Source organism: Hippopotamus amphibius, chromosome 5 (genome assembly GCF_030028045.1).
Source record: "Hippopotamus amphibius kiboko isolate mHipAmp2 chromosome 5, mHipAmp2.hap2, whole genome shotgun sequence".
Lineage (NCBI taxonomy): Eukaryota > Metazoa > Chordata > Mammalia > Artiodactyla > Hippopotamidae > Hippopotamus > Hippopotamus amphibius.
In genome coordinates this window covers 27,045,998-27,063,792 of record NC_080190.1, presented here as the reverse complement: position 1 = coordinate 27,063,792, position 17,795 = coordinate 27,045,998, and the positions used below count along the sequence as shown (strand labels likewise).

The 17,795-nt window shown below is 45.9% G+C and overlaps 1 protein-coding gene across 3 annotated transcripts in view; it reads left to right on the top strand.

Moving 5' to 3' along the window:
- The window catches only part of PDCD11 (programmed cell death 11), a 43,020-nt gene that overhangs the window by 19,444 nt on the left and 5,781 nt on the right, over window positions 1-17,795 (top strand). For all 3 annotated transcript variants that reach the window (XM_057735503.1, XM_057735505.1, XM_057735504.1), the window contains exons 16-28: window positions 761-931; window positions 1,681-1,900; window positions 2,693-2,842; window positions 3,384-3,499; window positions 4,932-5,473; window positions 6,330-6,392; window positions 11,420-11,528; window positions 13,165-13,254; window positions 13,459-13,561; window positions 13,988-14,165; window positions 16,023-16,079; window positions 16,729-16,851; window positions 17,402-17,524. In XM_057735503.1, the coding sequence (XP_057591486.1) occupies window positions 761-931; window positions 1,681-1,900; window positions 2,693-2,842; window positions 3,384-3,499; window positions 4,932-5,473; window positions 6,330-6,392; window positions 11,420-11,528; window positions 13,165-13,254; window positions 13,459-13,561; window positions 13,988-14,165; window positions 16,023-16,079; window positions 16,729-16,851; window positions 17,402-17,524 (2,045 nt within the window). The remainder of the gene's footprint in view (window positions 1-760; window positions 932-1,680; window positions 1,901-2,692; window positions 2,843-3,383; window positions 3,500-4,931; window positions 5,474-6,329; window positions 6,393-11,419; window positions 11,529-13,164; window positions 13,255-13,458; window positions 13,562-13,987; window positions 14,166-16,022; window positions 16,080-16,728; window positions 16,852-17,401; window positions 17,525-17,795) is intronic.

Below are 17,795 nucleotides of genomic sequence, written 5' to 3'. Positions count from 1 at the left end.
TTAGAGCAAGAGTGAGGTGCTGCTAGCAGATGCTGGTGGTCAGGGCAGAGTGGGAGTCCAGGGTGTTGGGGAGGGGGCCGTGTGGCATGCCAGGCCCAGCAGGACACTTGCAGTGGCATATCCAGCCTTCTCGGGGCACTCGGTGCTCGCCCCTGAATTGGAACGGTTAATAAGTACCTGCTATCCTCTACCCCCACCCCCCCAGCTGAGATCTAGCTCTCAGAATATTCCTTTTCGTCTTAGTGTGGATGCTTAGAAGGAAGCCTGTGCCTCCTTTCTCCCAGAATGTAAAATTTAAATTCTCCTTAGAGTGAAGATAGGCAGAGGAGGTGAAATAGGGTTGATTAGTGTGAAGATGGAGGCAGGAGGGTTGTGTCGTGGCTGATCCAGCTGCCAGACCACAGGGATAAGCCGTTCCCTTTAAGTGCCCTCCGGTAATCTGGAGATGAGTTAATAAGGGAAGGAATGAAGCAGTGATTCCCAGACTTCAGTGTGAATCAGAAGAATCACCTGGAGGGCTTGGTCCAACACAGCCTCCCCCACCCCCACCCCCCAGTGTCTGATTCAAGTAGGGGTTTGGGCTGGTGGTTAAGAATTTGCCTCTCTAGCTAGTTCCAGGTGATGCTGATGCTGCTTGCTGGTCTGCACACTTAGGGAATCACTGCGGTAGAGAGGGTGTGGAGTGGAGAACGAAGATGGGAGAGATGGACAATTCATCTGTCTGCCCTTTCTGTAACATTCCTTGATGAAATACCACTAGCTCCTTTGTAGGAAGCCAGCTTTGGTCTCCGCAGTAGAGGGTGGCCAGGATCCCAAGAGCTTCTCAGAAATCCATCCTGGAATGCTGCTGATTGGTTTCGTGAAGAACATCAAGGACTATGGTGTGTTCGTCCAGTTCCCCTCAGGTCTTAGTGGACTGGCCCCCAAAGCTGTAAGTTCAGCGCCCTGCACAAGGGCCTTTGAGGGGAGACAGGAGGGACATGGAACCTGAGGGTTGATGGGAAAGAGCTGGATACTCTATTCTCTTGAAAGATTTTCAGGGGCTTGACAAAAAGGCACCCAGCTGAGGGGCCGTAGAGCTGAGATTCAGCCTGTACTCTTGCCCAGCCTTGTGTCCTGCTCAGGGCTGTGTCTTAGAGGAAGGGGCACCTTTTCTACTTCATGCTACAGCATTGGGTAGGTCATTGGATGGCAGACTTTTCAGACTGGAAAAGATCCTAGCGATCCCATAGATAAACCCCCTCTCAGGCCTCATAAACTGACACCCAGAGCAGGGAGGAGTCTTACTAAAGCTCGTGTGAAGCGGTGGCGAGCAAAGGGCGCATCGCTCATTCCTGCCACAGAGAATTCACAAATGTGTCTTCCCTTCTGATGTTTCACGTGGGTGAGTCTCATTTGCATCCTCTGCCAGAACAATTGTAAAAATGGGAGCAGAGGGGAGGGCCCCGGAAACAGGCACGGCGAGGGGCAGAGGGTTGCTCTCGGGCCTCCTCGGCTGGGTTGGCAGCCAGGGCGCCTCCTGTGTTTTTATGAAAGGGGAGGCGAGCTGTGCTCAGAGGGCTGGGGGGACCTTCCTGGGGTCCACCTCCCATCTCACACACCTTTTTCTGGCTTTCAAGTGGGTTGTCTTAATAGAGACTTCCTTTCCTTTCTTCATTTCGTGCCCACTCTTCCCTTTAGATCATGAGTGACAAGTTTGTGACCTCCACAAGTGACCACTTCGTCGAGGGGCAGACAGTGGTTGCGAAGGTGACCAATGTGGATGAGGAGAAGCAGCGGATGCTGCTGTCGCTGCGGCTGTCGGACTGCGCTCTGGGGGGCCTGGCCGCCACCAGCCTCCTCCTCCTGAGCCAGTGCCTGGAGGAGTGGCAGGGCATCCGTAGCCTCATGAGCAACCGAGGTGGGGGCAGGAGGGCGGAGGGTGAGGGTCGGGGTGGGCTGTGTGCATCGTCAGTTAGGCCCGTCTGTTCCAGTGAGTTGTTGGGCTACCCTGATATTTTAAAAAGTTGGTTAACTTTTTGAAATGGGAGTAGGACCTCTGTAAAGTGTGTAAACCCGTTAGGGTGCTGCTCAGTAAATGCTTGTAAAACGGACACCCCTGTTTAACTGCCACCCAGATTCTGCTCAAAGCTCGTTATCGGTATCCCAGAGGTTCCCCTTGTGCTCCCTCCCAGGCCAGAGTCAAAATTTCCCTGAGTTCTGTGGCCTCAGGTTTGCATTTGTTGTGAATCCATTCACTGCTCTGCTTTTTGTTCTTTATTCATCAGAGGTGTGGTGGATGATAAAAGGAACAGGGACCTGCTGGAAGGCTTGCTGAAGGATTATTAGTCCGAGCTTCCTAAGCTTTGAACGTTGTGTTGGATTGTTGGAACCCTGATGGGATTTGGGGATAACAAGCTTGAGAGGGTAGATTCCAAACAGAAAGAATGAACATTCTGAAACCAAAGGAAAGCATGTGTTTCTATTTCCGTGAATTATGGCCAGGTGGAATTAGCAAGGGGCATAGGTCTCTCTGCCTGTGATGGGAATTTTCATGGATATCAGACATTTTTACCAAGAGCGATATTGCTTTTATAGTGGTCCAAGGCTCCATGTTGGAAATGTCCTCCATGCGGCAGCATATTTCCAAAGGAAAAGAATGGTGGGTGTCATTTCATCTTGTTAATCCCTGTTTCCTTTGGGTATCTGGCAGACTCTGTGTTGATCCAGACGCTGGCTGAGATGACCCCAGGGATGACCCTTGACCTAGAGGTGCAGGAGGTGTTGGAAGATGGCTCTGTGCTGTTCAGTGAGGGCCCAGTGCCCGGCCTGGTCCTGAGAGCCAGCAAGTATCATCGGGCAGGTGAGTGCGTCTGTCTCGCCCGTCATGGTTTGCCCATGACTTCCTCTCTTGGGTACAGAATATCCAAATACATAGGGTAGATGAGCTGATTCAGCGGAAATTTTGGTATGCTTATCTTGTATAAATGCAAATCAAGACAGCAGCATACTAAAGAAGGTTTGGGTATGAATTCCTTTATTGTTGTATTTGGGCAAATCTAGATTTTTATACATCAGGTTGCATAAATTGACACAACCTGAACTTGAATTATGGGAGCTAGACCCTTGGCTTCCCTAGGCCATATAGACCCAGGACATAGGTACTTTTTTCCTTCTTCTTTTTTTTTTCTTTAAGAACTTTTGTTGAGATACAATTAACATACAATAAACTGCATATGTTTAAAACTGTACAATTTGATTTTTTTTTCTTATTAGTAATATATATACGGCAGTCCTAATCTCCCAGTTCACGTGCCTGCGGGCTGCAGGGCTGTCGGAGAGATGCTGTGTCCCTTCCCCCTGCTCCCGAGGGTGATCACGTTGTGTTCGGTTCTGCACTGCAGGGCAGGAGGTAGAATCGGGGCAGAAAAAGAAGGTTGTAATCGTACATGTGGATATGTTGAAGTTGGAAGTACATGTTTCCCTCTGCCATGATTTGGTGAATAGAAAAGCTAAAAAGGTAAGCTTGCTGATTGAGGACTTCCATTCCCATCGTTTCAGAGGTGTTACACACCCCTCTAACCCCACATGCTTTGCGGCTGCGTGTAGACAAGGTGACCGTGTGCCTGGATTGGTCTGGATCATTCCCAGGTGTACCTCATCCTGGTGTGCTTGTTTTTTTTTTGTTTGTTTGTTTTTGGCGGTGCCACATGGCTTCCAGGATCTTAGTTCCCTGACCAAGAATCAAACCGGGGTCCTCGCAGTGACAGCACTGAGTCCTAACCGCTGGACTGCGAGGAATTCCCCTGGTGTGCTTCTTAGTAGCAGTGACTTTCACTCTGGTTCAGGCAATAAATCACAGGGTCACCCTGATTAGGGCCAAGCAGGTGCCATAGATGAGTGAAGTGGGCCAGGCGGGTTGGGGTGGTGACAGAGGGCTTTGACAGACTGTGGCGTGCACGCCCTGCTGCAGAGGAGCAGAGACTACTCAGTTCCATCTGGCTGTGGCCTCATGAGACATCTGGGTCTAGTGTTGAGAAGTCTTTGAATTTTAAGGGAAGGTTGAATTTGGATTTTTTATTTGAAGTAAATGTGGAAAATTTTGGAAACTTTTGAATCATCATGTGAACCAATCAAAACATGTCTGCGGGTAGTTCTGACCTCCAGGCTGCTCATCTGCACCCTCTTCTGTCCACTTTTGTGTGGGCAAAGAATGGGTTCAAGGGAAATCTCAAAATGAGTGGTATTTTTCTCTGGATGATGTATGTATTTCATCATTGTCTAAAGTACTTGTTAAGCCCCTGATCGCATAGGGTATGTTACAGAGAATTATATAGATGTAATCCTTAAGCTCTGGTTGCTTATAATTTTAACACTTTGAGAGACAAAGAGAAATAGAAAACAGTATTAACCCCTCACTAAGCTTTCTAGCAGGTCCCTTTTCCATGTTATCATCCAAGTGAAGCTGGTGTATGTAAGGTTGTGAGCACAGGTTGAATGTTGGGGAAAGACAGGCTACATACCTTGCACACAATAAGCTCAGTAATGACTCTGTTGGGAGAGTGAATAAATTGGGTGCAGAGCTGCAGGACTGGGAAACAGGAACCACAGTGTCTTAAAGCCAGAGAACCGTTAGCAGTTACCTAGCTGTGCATCAGAGTCACCTTTAAGGTTCTGCTTTCACTCATTCCAGGATAGGACCTAGGAATCTGAATTCAAAACAGAAGCTAACTCCAGGTGACCTGTTGTGGCGCCTTGAGTGTAGTCACATCGCCTCAGTGTACAGGAGGGGAAAGCTGGGTCCAGGGAGTGGAGGTTAGTTTGTTACATCTCAGATTAGCCTTGGGTCCCCTCGACTCAGAGGACTTCCCCAGACCCACTCTGCCCAGTGGGTGAGGAATGAGCACTCGTGCTCTGTAAGAAGCAGGGATGGTGGGTTTTCTGTTTTCCAGCTGAAGAAAGGCAGTGAGCACCAGGCGATTGTGCAGCACCTGGAGGAGTCCTTTGCCATCGCCTCCTTGGTAGAGACTGGCCACCTAGCAGCTTTCTCCCTGACCTCTCACCTCAATGACACCTTCCGCTTTGACTCAGAGAAGCTGCAGGTGGGGCAAGGTGTCTCCCTAACCCTCCAGACCACAGAACCAGGAGTGACTGGTCTTCTTTTGGCCGTTGAGGGGCCAGCTGCTAAGAGAACCATGAGACAGACCCGGAAGGACTCTGAGACGCTCGACGAGGAAGAGGAAGTGGATCCAGCTCTGGTTGTGGGGACTGTAAAGAAGCACACCCTGTCCATCGGGGACGTGGTCACAGGGACTGTCAAGTCCGTTAAGCCCACCCATGTGGTTGTGAGCCTGGAAGATGGCATCATTGGCTGCATCCATGCCTCCCACATTCTAGATGATGTTCCAGTGGGTACATCTCCTACTGCCAAGCTGAAAGTTGGGAAGAAGGTCACTGCCCGAGTGATTGGCGGGAGAGACATGAAGACGTTCAAGTATGGAGGCTTTGGGGGAGGGGCTGGCTTTGAGGGGAGATTGTTGTTATTGTGGGAGAAGGAGGTTGTGCATACATTAGATTTTCTTTTAGTTAACCAAAATATTCACCAAAGAATCCTTTTATATGTCTTTATTTTTTAATGGTGTATAGTGTAGTGGTTAAGAGCATTGATTTTAGAGTCAGATCTGGGTTGAATTCCAGATTTGCCACTTAAAGTTATGCAGCCACGAGTTAAGTAGTTACTCTGAGTTTTATTTTCCTAATTTGTAAAGGGAGAGTAATGGTAGTGACTACCTTGTAGCGCCATTGCAGAGACTGGAAGAGAACACCTAGCATGGAGCGTGCCTGGTGGGTTGTCTGACACATCATTGTTGCTCAGCAGTTACTGTAATCCCTCCTCCATCGCATACCTTAATTATACTCATTTACTTTAAACCTAGTTACAGTATGTTATTGCAGCAGACATTTTTGCTATAAGAAAACCAAAAAAAGAATTCAAAATTTAGCCAATGATTTGCATATTAATTTCAGTCTGTGGGATCTTAAGTAAGTCATTTATTCTCTCTAGACCTCAGTTTCCTTATTTTTAGAATGAAAGAGTTGGAGTATAAAGTCTGTAAGGAAAATTCTTTTCAGCGTTTAATATGACGGTCCTAAAAGATCACATGAGCCAATTCCTTAACGTTTACTCAGATGATGAGAATGGAAACCCTCAGGCCTGCCACTACCAGTGGGTGGTATGGCAGTGGAGTGGGTAGTTTAAGCTCAGTTTGGTGGGGAGTTAGAATTCTGGTCTGCAGATTATGGTGTTACAGAGAATAAGAGAAATGATTTGACCTTATTTGTTTTTCTAGGTTTCTCCCAATAAGTCATCCCAGGTTTATTCGAACCATCCCGGAGCTGAGTGTTCGGCCAAGGTGAGGGGAACTCCAGTGGTCTCATGGAAAGAGCACTGGGCTTTGGAGTTCTAGTCTTGATTCAGCCAGTGTTGTGACGTACTTTGCCTCTCTCTGTCCAGGTTATCTTTTTTTCTCCAGGAGGGATGTTTGTCTGCCTCTTATACGGCTAGTTAGAGGGATTATACGAAAATTAATGTGAAAGCGAAACATTTTTGCTCTCAACATAATTTTCTAGAGCGCAGTAATTCCTAAATAAACACCATATAGCCAAGAATAGCTGTTCTTTGAGTACAGACTACTGCTAAATGACTGAAATTTTAGGTCATGCTCTAGCGGGTTCTGCAGAGGGAAGTTCCAGAGGGATGTTCCACAAGGATTCCGGGTGGACTGCTAGAACTAATAGTTCCATGTCGTGGTGGATCCACTTTGTCTGAGGTCATTCTTTCAGAGGAGCTTAAGCATATTGATCTATGGGCCTATCTGCTTCTGCTTCCCCCATTAAAAAAACACAGCCTCTTGGAGCTGATAGGCCGTCAGTGAATGAAGCTAGAGACACATGACTATGCCAGTGCCTCTGCAGGGTCAGGCCCGGATCCATCCCGGTGGCAAGTCTTGTGTGCCCAGGATGTCATGGAAGGACCTCTTGAGTAGCTTTCCAAGGATAAGGTTTGGTCAGAATCCTGAAGGGATCAGAGTAGAAGTGGAATCGTTCCGAGAAGGCTTGTGTCTGAGGTAGGAGGTATTCCTGGAACCTTGGATACCAGATGCTAATGACGCTCACTTGGAAGGACTTGAAAGTAAGCCCTTTAGTTCTGGAATGATGAGATGTGGTGGATGCACACGTTCCTATTTGCTTCATCTGCGGTTCCAATAGTTTTGTGGATTTGATGGTGTCCCTTTGTTGTGAAAACAAAGAGACCTCCTCATATTCGTTGTTTAGTCTGCAGTGTCTTCAGCTCTCAGGTGCGAGCTCTTGTTTAATTAAGCGTTGAGGTCAAGTAGTTTATTCAGGCTAAGGGTAGGTATGTTCAATTAATGAATACGGCAGAGGGTGAGTCAGTGAGCATTGTGGGAAGACTTACTAAGATCCTAAATGATTCTTGACCCTCAAGAGTCTGGAGCCTCCCATGAACTGTCACTACTGTTGCTGTCCACCCTCCCGTCTCAGGAGACTGGCGTGCGCCATAGTGGTGGTACTGGGTTGTGGCTGTGCGGGCCAAGCCAGGAAATGAGTTCATTCCATTAAGGAGATGGGAGATGGAGAGTTGTAATAACAAACAGACAGATGGACAGGTAAAACTCCAGCACATCTTGTACCTCCACGCACCTATGTTGTGTGGTTAATTATTTTATTTTAATCAAGGCCCCTGAGAAACTTAGTATAAACATAATGGTATTATTGCTACATTTCTCAGATTCTTTATGTTTTAAAATACATATTTCAAAGTCAAGGGAAGAAACATATATTTAATTGATGGTGTTGACTTACAAAATGCTTTCATATTTTCATTCCCACTTTTTGGACAAAGAGAATGTCATGTGTCCTAGAGCTGAGTTCAGGGTTGGTGAGGGCCACTCAAGCTAGATAAGACACTACCTGCTCAGTTACTCGTTTGGAGGGATGGGAGTTAGGAGAGCAGAGCAGCTCAGGAGGCTTCACACGGATCTGGAATTCCTGCCAGTCACTGAGTTTTCTCTTGGCACTAATGTAGTTATGCCCACCTTTTTTCTCTCTCTCTTTTTTTTTTCTTGTTAAGAGAGGAAGTTTAAAACCATTTTGGGATAAGAAAAAAGATAACACATACTTATTATGTGTGTGTTTTATTTTTAATTAATTTTTTTTTAGCTTAAACAGCAGACGTCTATTTTCTCACAATTCTGAGATGAAGGTGTTGGTTTGCCCTTATGAGGCCTCCTTAGCTTGCAGATGGCTGTCTTCTCCCAGTGTCTTCGGATGGTCTTCTCTTTGTATTTATCTGTGTCCTAATCGCCTCTTTTAAATTTTTTTTTTCTTGTGGTAAGAACACAACATAAATTTGCCCTCATAACAGTTTTTAAATATATGTTATGGTATTGTTAACCGTGTGCACGTTGTTGTATAACGGATCTCTCAACTTTTTCATCCTGCGTGACTGAAACTCTATACCCATTCATCTCCCCTCGCCCCCGAGCTTCTTTTTTTTTTTTTTTTTAATTTTTTAAAAGATTTATTTATTTATTGGCTGAGTTGGGTCTTCAATGCTGTGCGTGGGCTTTCTCTTGTTGTGGTGAGCGGGGGCTACCCTTCGTTGCAGTGCGTAGGCTTCTCATTGTGGTGGCTTCTCTTGTTATGGAGCACGGGCTCTAGGCAGGCAGGCTTCAGCAGTTGCAGCGCATGGGCTCAATAGTTGTGGCTCGCAGGCTCTAGAGCGCAGGCTCAGTAGTTGTGGTGCACGGGCTTAAATGCTCCGAGGCATGTGGGATCTTACCAGACCAGGGCTCGAAGCCGTGTCCCCTGTATTGGCAGGCGGATTCTTAACCACTGCACCACCAGGGAAGCCCCATAGTGCTGCTGGTGCTGGAGGGTTGCTGGCAGAGGTGGGGGATGGCTGTGGCTCACTGAGGAGACAGGGGCACTGGGGGCAGGGGTTCTAGGAAGTGCTCATTGGTGTGAGCCCTCCCAGAGTCTGCCATTAGCCCCACTAAAGAGCCTAAGCTCCACTACTAGGTTGCCTCAGGCCAAACATCAAACAAGGTGGGAACCCCCTCCCCCCCCCACCGAGCTTCTTGCAACCCTCATTCTACTTTCTGTTTTTTTGAGTTTGATTACTTTAGATACCTCACGTAAGTGGAGTCATGCACTGTCCTTCTGTGACTGGCTTAGTTCACTTAGCACAGCGTCTTCAGGGTTCACTTGTGTGGTAACATATAGCAAGGTTTCCTTCTTTTTTTTAAGGCTAATATTCCGTTGTGTGTATATATGTTGTTTTTATCCATTCTTCCATCAGTGGACATTTAGGTCGTTTCCACATCTTGGCTATTGTGAGTAGTGCTGCAGTGAACATGGATATACAGATATCTCTTTGAGATCTTGTTTTTAATTCTTTTGGATACATGCCCAGAAGTAGGAGTGCTGGATCGTATGGTAGTTTTCTGAGGGACTTCCATACTATTCCCCATAGAGGCTGCACCATCTTATAGTCCTACTAACAGTGTGTAGGAAAGGGTTCCCCTGTTCCCACATCCTCGCCAACACTTGTTTTCTGTTTGATAATGCCCATCCTTACAGATATGAGGTTAATATCTGACTGTGGTTTTGATTTGTGTTTCCCTGACTGTTGGTGATGTTGAGCCCCTTTTCCTGCACTTCTTGGGCACTTGTATTATCTTCTTTGGAGAAATGTCTGTTCAAGTTCTGTGTTTTTGTCAGGTTATTTGTTTTTTTGTTATTGAATTGTAGCCTAATTTCTTATAAGGACGCCAGTCATATTGGATTAAGGCCCACCCTAACGACCTCATTTTAACTTAATTGCCTCTTTAAATTCCCTAACTCCAGACATAGTCATATTCTGAGGTATTGCAAGTTAGTACGTCAGCATATGAATTTGGGGGATGGGCAACACAATTCAGCTCGTATCAGAGGCATTCCAGTGTGCCAGGCACTTGGGTGTTCTGTGCCTGTGTTTGTTTTAATAAATAAATACATTTATTTATTTATTTAATTATTGGCTGCATTGGGTCTTTGTTATGGTGCGCAGGCTTCTCATTGCAGTGACTTCTCTTGTTGCGGAGCACGGGCTCTAGGCGTGCAGGCTTCAGTAGTTGTGGCGCGCAGGCTTAGTTGCTCCGCAGCATGTGGGATCTTCCTGGACCAGGGATCAAACCCGCGTCCCCGGCATTGGCAGGCAGATTCTTAACCACTGCGCCACCAGGGAAGTCCCTATGAGTGTGTTTTAAGAAATGATATTTTACACATGTTCCCTTCCCAGGCTTCTCCCTTCACCCCCAGAGGATGAATTCTCCATTATTTGACATATATCCAGCTCTTGCGTTTCTACTTTAGTTATATATATATACACATATATGTGTGTATATATATATCTACAAAAAATTATTTTGTGTGATTTTCAAATTTTATGTAAATAGTACACTCTACTTAATATTCTGCAGATTTTTTTTCACTCAAAATTTTGTTTTTGAGATCTCTGTTTCTGTGCCTAGAGTTAAAATAGTAATCCATCCTGTGACTGTGCCAAACTATATATTTTCTCAAACTGATGGAGGACATTTAAGGTTGTTTCCAATTTTTCTCTTTTATAAACAATGCTGCAGTGAACATCCTTGAACTTGTTCCATTGTGTATCCATGCAGGGATTTCTCTAGGGTGGAATTACTGGGTCATAGGATGTATGCGTTTCAACTTTACTAGTATGTGAGTTTCCTGTGTTTCTATATACACCGGCACTTGGGCTGGGTTGGAATGGTGGGAATTCTGTGATTCCTTTGAAGTGATTTGTGGACTGATAACTTTCAGACTACATCTCCTTGTTGCTTTTCTGAGAAGAAGAAGAGAATCGAGAAGGTGATAACACCAGGGTAGCATAGGGGACAGAGCCCTGGATTTTTGAGTCAGGAACTCTGACTTCAGGTCCTGGGTCTGTAGTATAAAATAAGTTTAATAATGTCTGTCCTACTTGATTCACACATGAGAGTGTTGTCACATTCAGTGAGAGGTTATTTGTGAAAGTAGTTCTGCACACTGTAAAGCAGTAGCTAAAGCATTGAAAGAAGTAAAATAATTTTGTTTCCTAAACTTATAAAAATTGTTGTTGGCAACCTACTTTACAGCTTGTTCATACCTAGGTGAGTTGGGAAGGATTAACTTTCATGCAGGTATTATGAACATTCATTCCCCTTTAAGGAGAGAAGTGGAGGGGTGCGTGGTGGGTGTGTATGAGTTAGGGGAGTCCTGTAAAATCAGTCCATGGCCACTTTGGGGAGATGGTCTCAAGCTAGAACTTTATCCAGAGGTTGGTTTACTCTTTCCACTGCTTTTCTGCAAATAGTGAGCTGGAGAAGGATGGCCGCACTGCTCTCAACACTCACACTGTTAGCCCCTCGGAGAAGATTAAACAGTACCAGGCTGGTCAGACTGTGACTTGCTTCTTGAAGAAGGTGAGTAGTACATGCCCTGTGATGTGAATGCTGTCCTTCTTACAAAGAAAAGGGAGAGAAACTGACAGCAACCATTCGCATTAGGCTTTGATTGCGTGTTTGCTGCCATGCTGGTTTGTGGGAGGTAATAGAAGGCCTCTGCTCCTAGAAAACTTCTGGTCCGATCAAGGAGCTAAATTTCTGGCTTACAAAACAGCTGGCAAGCAATGCACAGTTCCACATGTATATAGATTAATTGTACAAAACGGAAAGAAAAATATATCATAGAGCAAGATTTTAAAGCCGGTACTTTATTTTAAATAATGTAAAATTCAAACTTCAGTGTTTGCAAATAAAGTTTTATCAGAACACACACACACAAAAATATTTTAAATATAAAATAAAAATGATTTTATTTTAAAAAAAGTATTGGATTTTAGATTTTTGCCTTTTATAAAGTTCAAAAACAGTACAAAACAATATGTAATTGGATGCCAGATTATGTGTTCTAACCCCAAGTGGAACAGGATTTTAACTAAAGGGAAGAGATCAGTGAGAACTATACCAGTTGGAGTACATCAGAGAGAAGGTTGGTTTGGGCTTGACCTTGAGGGATAACTCCTTTTCATTTCTGCCAGATTCTTCCTCCATGAGCATCTATCTGAGTATGTCTGTGGTGCTTGATCCGTTTAGTTACTTATTGTCTACAGCCATTCATAAACCCAAGATGCCTTAGAGTGGTATTTAAGGCTCTTCCTAGGGACTTCCGTGGTGGTCCAGTGGTTAGGACTCGGAGATTCCACTGCAGGGGGCACAGGTTTGATCCCTGGTTGGAAACTAAGATCGCACAAGCTACATGGTGCAGCCCCCCAAAAAAGGCTCTTCATAATCTGATCTCATGAATCTGGTGTACTGGTCATGCTGAAAACATCCTCTTTTTCCCATCTTGTCTTTATTTCTACACCAGAGTACCATCTATTCCTATTGCCTACAACTCTTCAAGGTCCAGCACAGATAACCCTCCCATCTTACTAGCTCTCCTGTCCAGTCCCATAGCATATAGTACTCCTGCATGTTGCTTGCTGCTCTAGTTATTTGCGTACTCATTTGACTTACTCTTTGTAGACTGTGATCTCTTTGAAGGGAGGGCCTGGCTTTTATTTATGACTGTCATGCCGTATGTGTCATGGCTGCTCAATAAATGTTTTGTTGAGTTGACTTGAAAACTGGGTATATGTTTGGGGCAGAGCACTGTGTCAATAGTGATTTAGAAACAAAATGTTAGTCCCTGAAGATGGGTAACTGTCACTGGGCACAACTGAGCTTGGAGGAGGCGACAGAGGTCAGTGGGATTGGTCCCACTGCTTGAGGACATCTCTGAGGCCTTTTTTGCCTCCTAATCAGCTGAGGCACTGGGAGGGATGCGTGTTCTGTTTGGCTGGTGTAAGCTCTGAGCTAGACTGAATGAAGCCTGTGAGAAGTAGAGGTTGGGCAGGGGTATTGGGATGCAGGGTGGGTTCCTGTTTCTGGGGAAAATGTAGGATTGGGGCCCTCTCAGCCCTGTGATTTTAGGAGAGTCTGTTTTAGTGAAGGGAAAAGAAGAGATGCTTGTATCTTTCCATTCCATTTCTCTTCCTGTTTTCTTCCCCCGCTCCAGTACAACGTGGTTAAGAAATGGCTTGAGGTGGAGATTGCTCCAGACATCCGGGGGAGAATTCCCTTGTTGCTCACTTCTCTTAGCTTCAAGGTCAGTGTGCCTGAGATCCCTGGAGAGGAAACCCCGGCTCCCTGAGCTCAACTCAATGTCCAGTGTGTGCTCACACTGAGTTCAGGGGACCGTGTGCTTATTTGGGGATTGGTTTGGGAGATACTATGCAGACTTAAATGTTGTAATTTTGGATAAATGACAGGCCTTTTTTCAAACATCAGAGGAATTTTCTCGCCCTTTCAGGTTCTGAAACATCCAGATAAGAAGTTCCGGATCGGCCAGGCCCTGAAGGCCACTGTGGTCGGCCCAGATTCCTCCAAGGCCTTCTTGTGTCTTTCACTCATAGGTGTGGTGATGAAATGGGACCTTGTCAGAGAAGGGAGGGGGTGGAAGGGAGCAGGAAGAGGTCTTTGGTCATTGCCCAGGTTGAAGGATACCATGGGTATTGGAGTCCTCAGAAAGCCTAGTGTGGTGGCTGTTGTCCTTGAAATAGTTTTTCTCTCGGGGCTTTGCTCTGTGGCCTATGTCTGAGTCACCTTTACCTACACAGTTGTTTTTCTTAGGTCTCCCAGAAAGAGTTGTCCACCACATGGCCCTGGCATTCTTGACTATATGGCATGGGGATCTGGGTCCATGTGACCATTCTGGTCCAGTCAGCCTAGACACCCCACGTCTGGACACCTCCACCTCCTCCCGCCTCTGGTTGGCCAGTGTCTCGGCTTCTTTCTTGGCTCATTTCCTCTTCCCTGAATCTGGTTCATTCTTCTGTCAGGTCCTCACAAGCTCGAGAAAGGGGAAGTGGCCATGGGCCGCGTGGTGAAGGTGACTCCCAAGGAGGGGCTGACCGTCTCCTTCCCCTTCGGGAAGATTGGAAGAGTCAGTATATTTCATGTGAGTGACTCCTACTCAGAGACGCCCTTGGAAGACTTTACCCCACAGAAGATTGTCAGGTAGGCTGAGTTTTCCTCTTTTCAGCTATCTTTGGGATTGGTGGTGTTTTTGTTTGTTTGTTCTTTTAATTATAGATACAATGTATAATTTTGTACCAGAAGAAAATAGGAAATGAAAATTGCTGTTGCTCCTCTTTTTCCATGATATGTAGGTATAATTTTCCCTTATGTAATAGTGGAATTTCATTTAATATACTCTTCTGCAACTTACTTTTTTCTCATAGAAGTTTATCATGGACCTTTTCTTTCCCCATGCTAGTATATCAGAATCAACCTTGTTCTTTTACCATATTTTTAACATTTATTTTAGAATTCCATTGTGTTTTTTTTTAAAAATCACAGTTTATTTAAACAGTTCTGTTGATGGACAGTACTGTTGAAGTGAAAATCTCTACACATATATTTGGATACTAGTGCAAGTATATCTGTGAAATAAATTTCTAGAGGTAAAATTGATGGGTCAAACAATGTTATACATTTTGCCAAAGTGTCTTCCAAAAGGACTTTGCTATTTATCTCCATTAACAATAAATATGACTATTCATTTCTCACACCCCTGTCAACACTGGATATTCTTTTTTTTTTTTTTTTTTTTTTGGCACATGGGCTTAGTTGCTCTGTGGCATGTGGGATCTTCCTGGAGCTGGGATCAAACCCGTGACCTCTGCATTGGCAGGCGGATTCTTAACCACTGCGCCACCTAGGAAGCCCTGGATATTCTTAATTTTTAATCTTTGCCATTGAATAGTCTAAAATGGATCTCATTTTAATTTTAATTTCTCTCACTGGTCACTCATGTTTATGGTCTGTTTACATTTGTTCTGTGCTTTGCTTGGCCAAGTTTCTTCCTCATTTTAATACTGAAGCATTCATCTTTTTAATTAAAAAAAATTGGTCTGTATGTGTTCCCTGCAAAGGGATAGCAGTAACCTTTTGTGGTTGTGGGGGTGCTTTATTTATGAACTATTTCAGATGCACAAAAATGAACCTAGGAGAAGAAAAAGAATTAGAAAGAAATCTGGGATCATCTGAGCTTTGTTTATTTAGGCTTATAAAATATGGGTGTGATTTTATTTTTTTAGCAGAATATTTTTTTAAAATAACATTTTATAATTAAATGTATGAGTAGCATTCGGTTGTAATTCCTTTGTCTGTCAAAGGTGGATAATAAGGTCATTGCCTCAAGGTAGATGATCCCTTCGTGTCCTTTCCTGCTTTAAGGGGTGTGATGCCCTGGTAGAAAAGGCAGACTCCTGTTGTAGGAGAATTTGGACTCTATTGTTGCTGAGATCCTTTCTACTGATACGATTCTATACCTTGAGGCTGTGGGCTACTGCTTGCCATTTCAGTGACGTGAGTTTGGAAACCCCCCCAGAGAGTAAACCGTACTTTCTTCCCCAGAAGCCTCCCCCGTTCGGGCCTCACTCGTGGGCCCCCTCCGAACTGCTGCTGTGAGTCTGCAGTGGTCCCGGGCCGTCCCCTGTCACGGTATCTTGTGGTGAGTCTGTCTCTCCATGAGATCAGGCGCCCCCAGCCCCCGATGCAGGGCTGGTCTCATCTCCTAAGCACGCGCCGGGTGGCTCTGTGCACCTTCCAGAGGGCTTGTGTGTCTCCTCGTGTCTTCCTCCCAGCACCGCTCTTGGGTGAGACGCGCACGCAGCGTTATTTTTACTTGACGGATCAGTAAACTGAGGCCCAGAGAGGGGACGTGTCCCGGCCCCTCAGCAGCTTGTCAGCAGGGTGAACAGAGCCCTTGCCCTCGCCTGTTGCTTAGCCCTGTGGAGAGGAAGCCGAGGCCCTCTCCTGTCTCCCGAGGGGCTGGCGTCAGCACTTCCTTCTCTTCTGCTCCCGTTGCAGGTGTTACGTCCTGTCCGCTGCAGCCCCTGTATTGACTTTGTCTCTGCGGTCGTCCAGGTGAGCGTCCGTGCTGTCGGAACAAGGCGTGGGGGAGGACCCGCCCTCCCCCCACCAGAGCACTGAGCAGAGGCTGCGTGGGTCTGACACGCAGCGCTGGGCCTCGCAGCTCGCCTTTCTGCTCACCCCCTTTACGCCTGGCCCCGGTTGCTTTTGTTTTGTTTTTGTTTTATTTTCAGTATTTCTTTTATTTTTATCTGGCCCCGTTTTCACCTAGAAAAGCTGAGGACATTCAGCCTTTGTAGAGGAACCTGTCTGCTCAGGCTCTTGTTTCCCAGGGAAGGGTTTGAACATCCAGAGTGGAGTTAAAGGTTGCCAAGTGGCGGCCCTGCTGAGGGGAGGTGCTTTAGCCCCGGGGGTTTCATAGTGGGGCTGCGTGTGCGGTGAAGTGGATTGGCCTGAAGTCATGGTTTGAAATGGATGTTTATGAGGTTTGACCTCCCTCTGGCTTGCTGAGCCTCTCCCTGTTACTATTAAAGCCGTCCCTGGCTGACAGGACCTCAGGAGGGGGTAGGGCTGGCCTCTGAAGGTGATGTCCTACAGCTGGGTCTGGAGTCATATTCTTACAAAGTGTGATTATCACAGGCGAGGTGGGGGTGAGGGTGGGGAAAGGGTTAGAGGTACACATGTAAGCCTTTTATTCCTTTAGGACGAACCCAGAGACGAAAAGCAAAATAGCAGATCCTGAGGTTAACTCCATCCAGGACATCGAGGAAGGGCAGCTCCTGAGGGGCTATGTGAAGTCCGTCCAGCTGTCCGGCGTGATCTTAGGGTGAGTGAGGCGGAGGCTGGGGACGTGGACCAGCCCTGAGTGTCCTCCCGGGGCCTGTCCTGGTTGCCTTAGTCACCATCTCTGGAGGGGACATGAAGGAAGGAGAGTCTGAGTTCCCACCAGTGTTTCAAATTCCAAGTCTTTTTATATTTTAAAAAAAGTTTTGAATTATTCTTTTTTGGTGTTTTGGACAAAGAATATGCCGTGTCCGTGGTCATGATTTGTAAGTGTTCTGTGAACCACCAGCTGTTACAGCCTTCCGAGCTGTAGTTATGTTTCCTCATTTTCTTCTTGTCTTGCTAGCAGCCTGCGATTTGTGCACTGTGATGCTTTGATGTGGGGTGAAAAATATCTTTCAATTGTGTCTTCATTATGCTTGATGATTTTTCTGGTTTACAAAGCCCACTTTATTTTGTTGAATGTCAGAAACCTTATGTGTACTGTAAATCCTTGTCACAACTTGGGTCTCTGGGAGAGTGCGGGCACTAGGCTTGGCTGGGACTCTGTTGTTGTGTTTGTGACCGCAGGATGCTTGTCTCTCTACTGTCAGCCTTGGCCCCTCAGTTACGGGTTTGGCCCAGTACCCGCATGTCTCCCAGTATAGCCTGTCCAAGAATGCCCCCTGTGACAGATACCTCCCTGAAGGGAAGCTGCTCACAGCCAAGGTCCTAAGGTAGGTGCCTTCTCTCTCTCTCTCTCTCACCCCTTTCTCTGAGAACCCTGGGGGGACATAGAGAAATAAACTTTAAACATAATGGCTTAGGAAACGGTCAATAAAATAAATGAAATCCCCTTGTTTGGCGCCTTCTACCTCAGCTTCTGAAGGCAGCTATGCAGACTTCCCCGCACAGGCACCCGTAGTTGGGGGTGGAGGGAGTGATATCACAGCCGCACTCTGTATTTTCTTTTTTTTTCTTTCAGAACTTTTATTGGAATACAGTTGA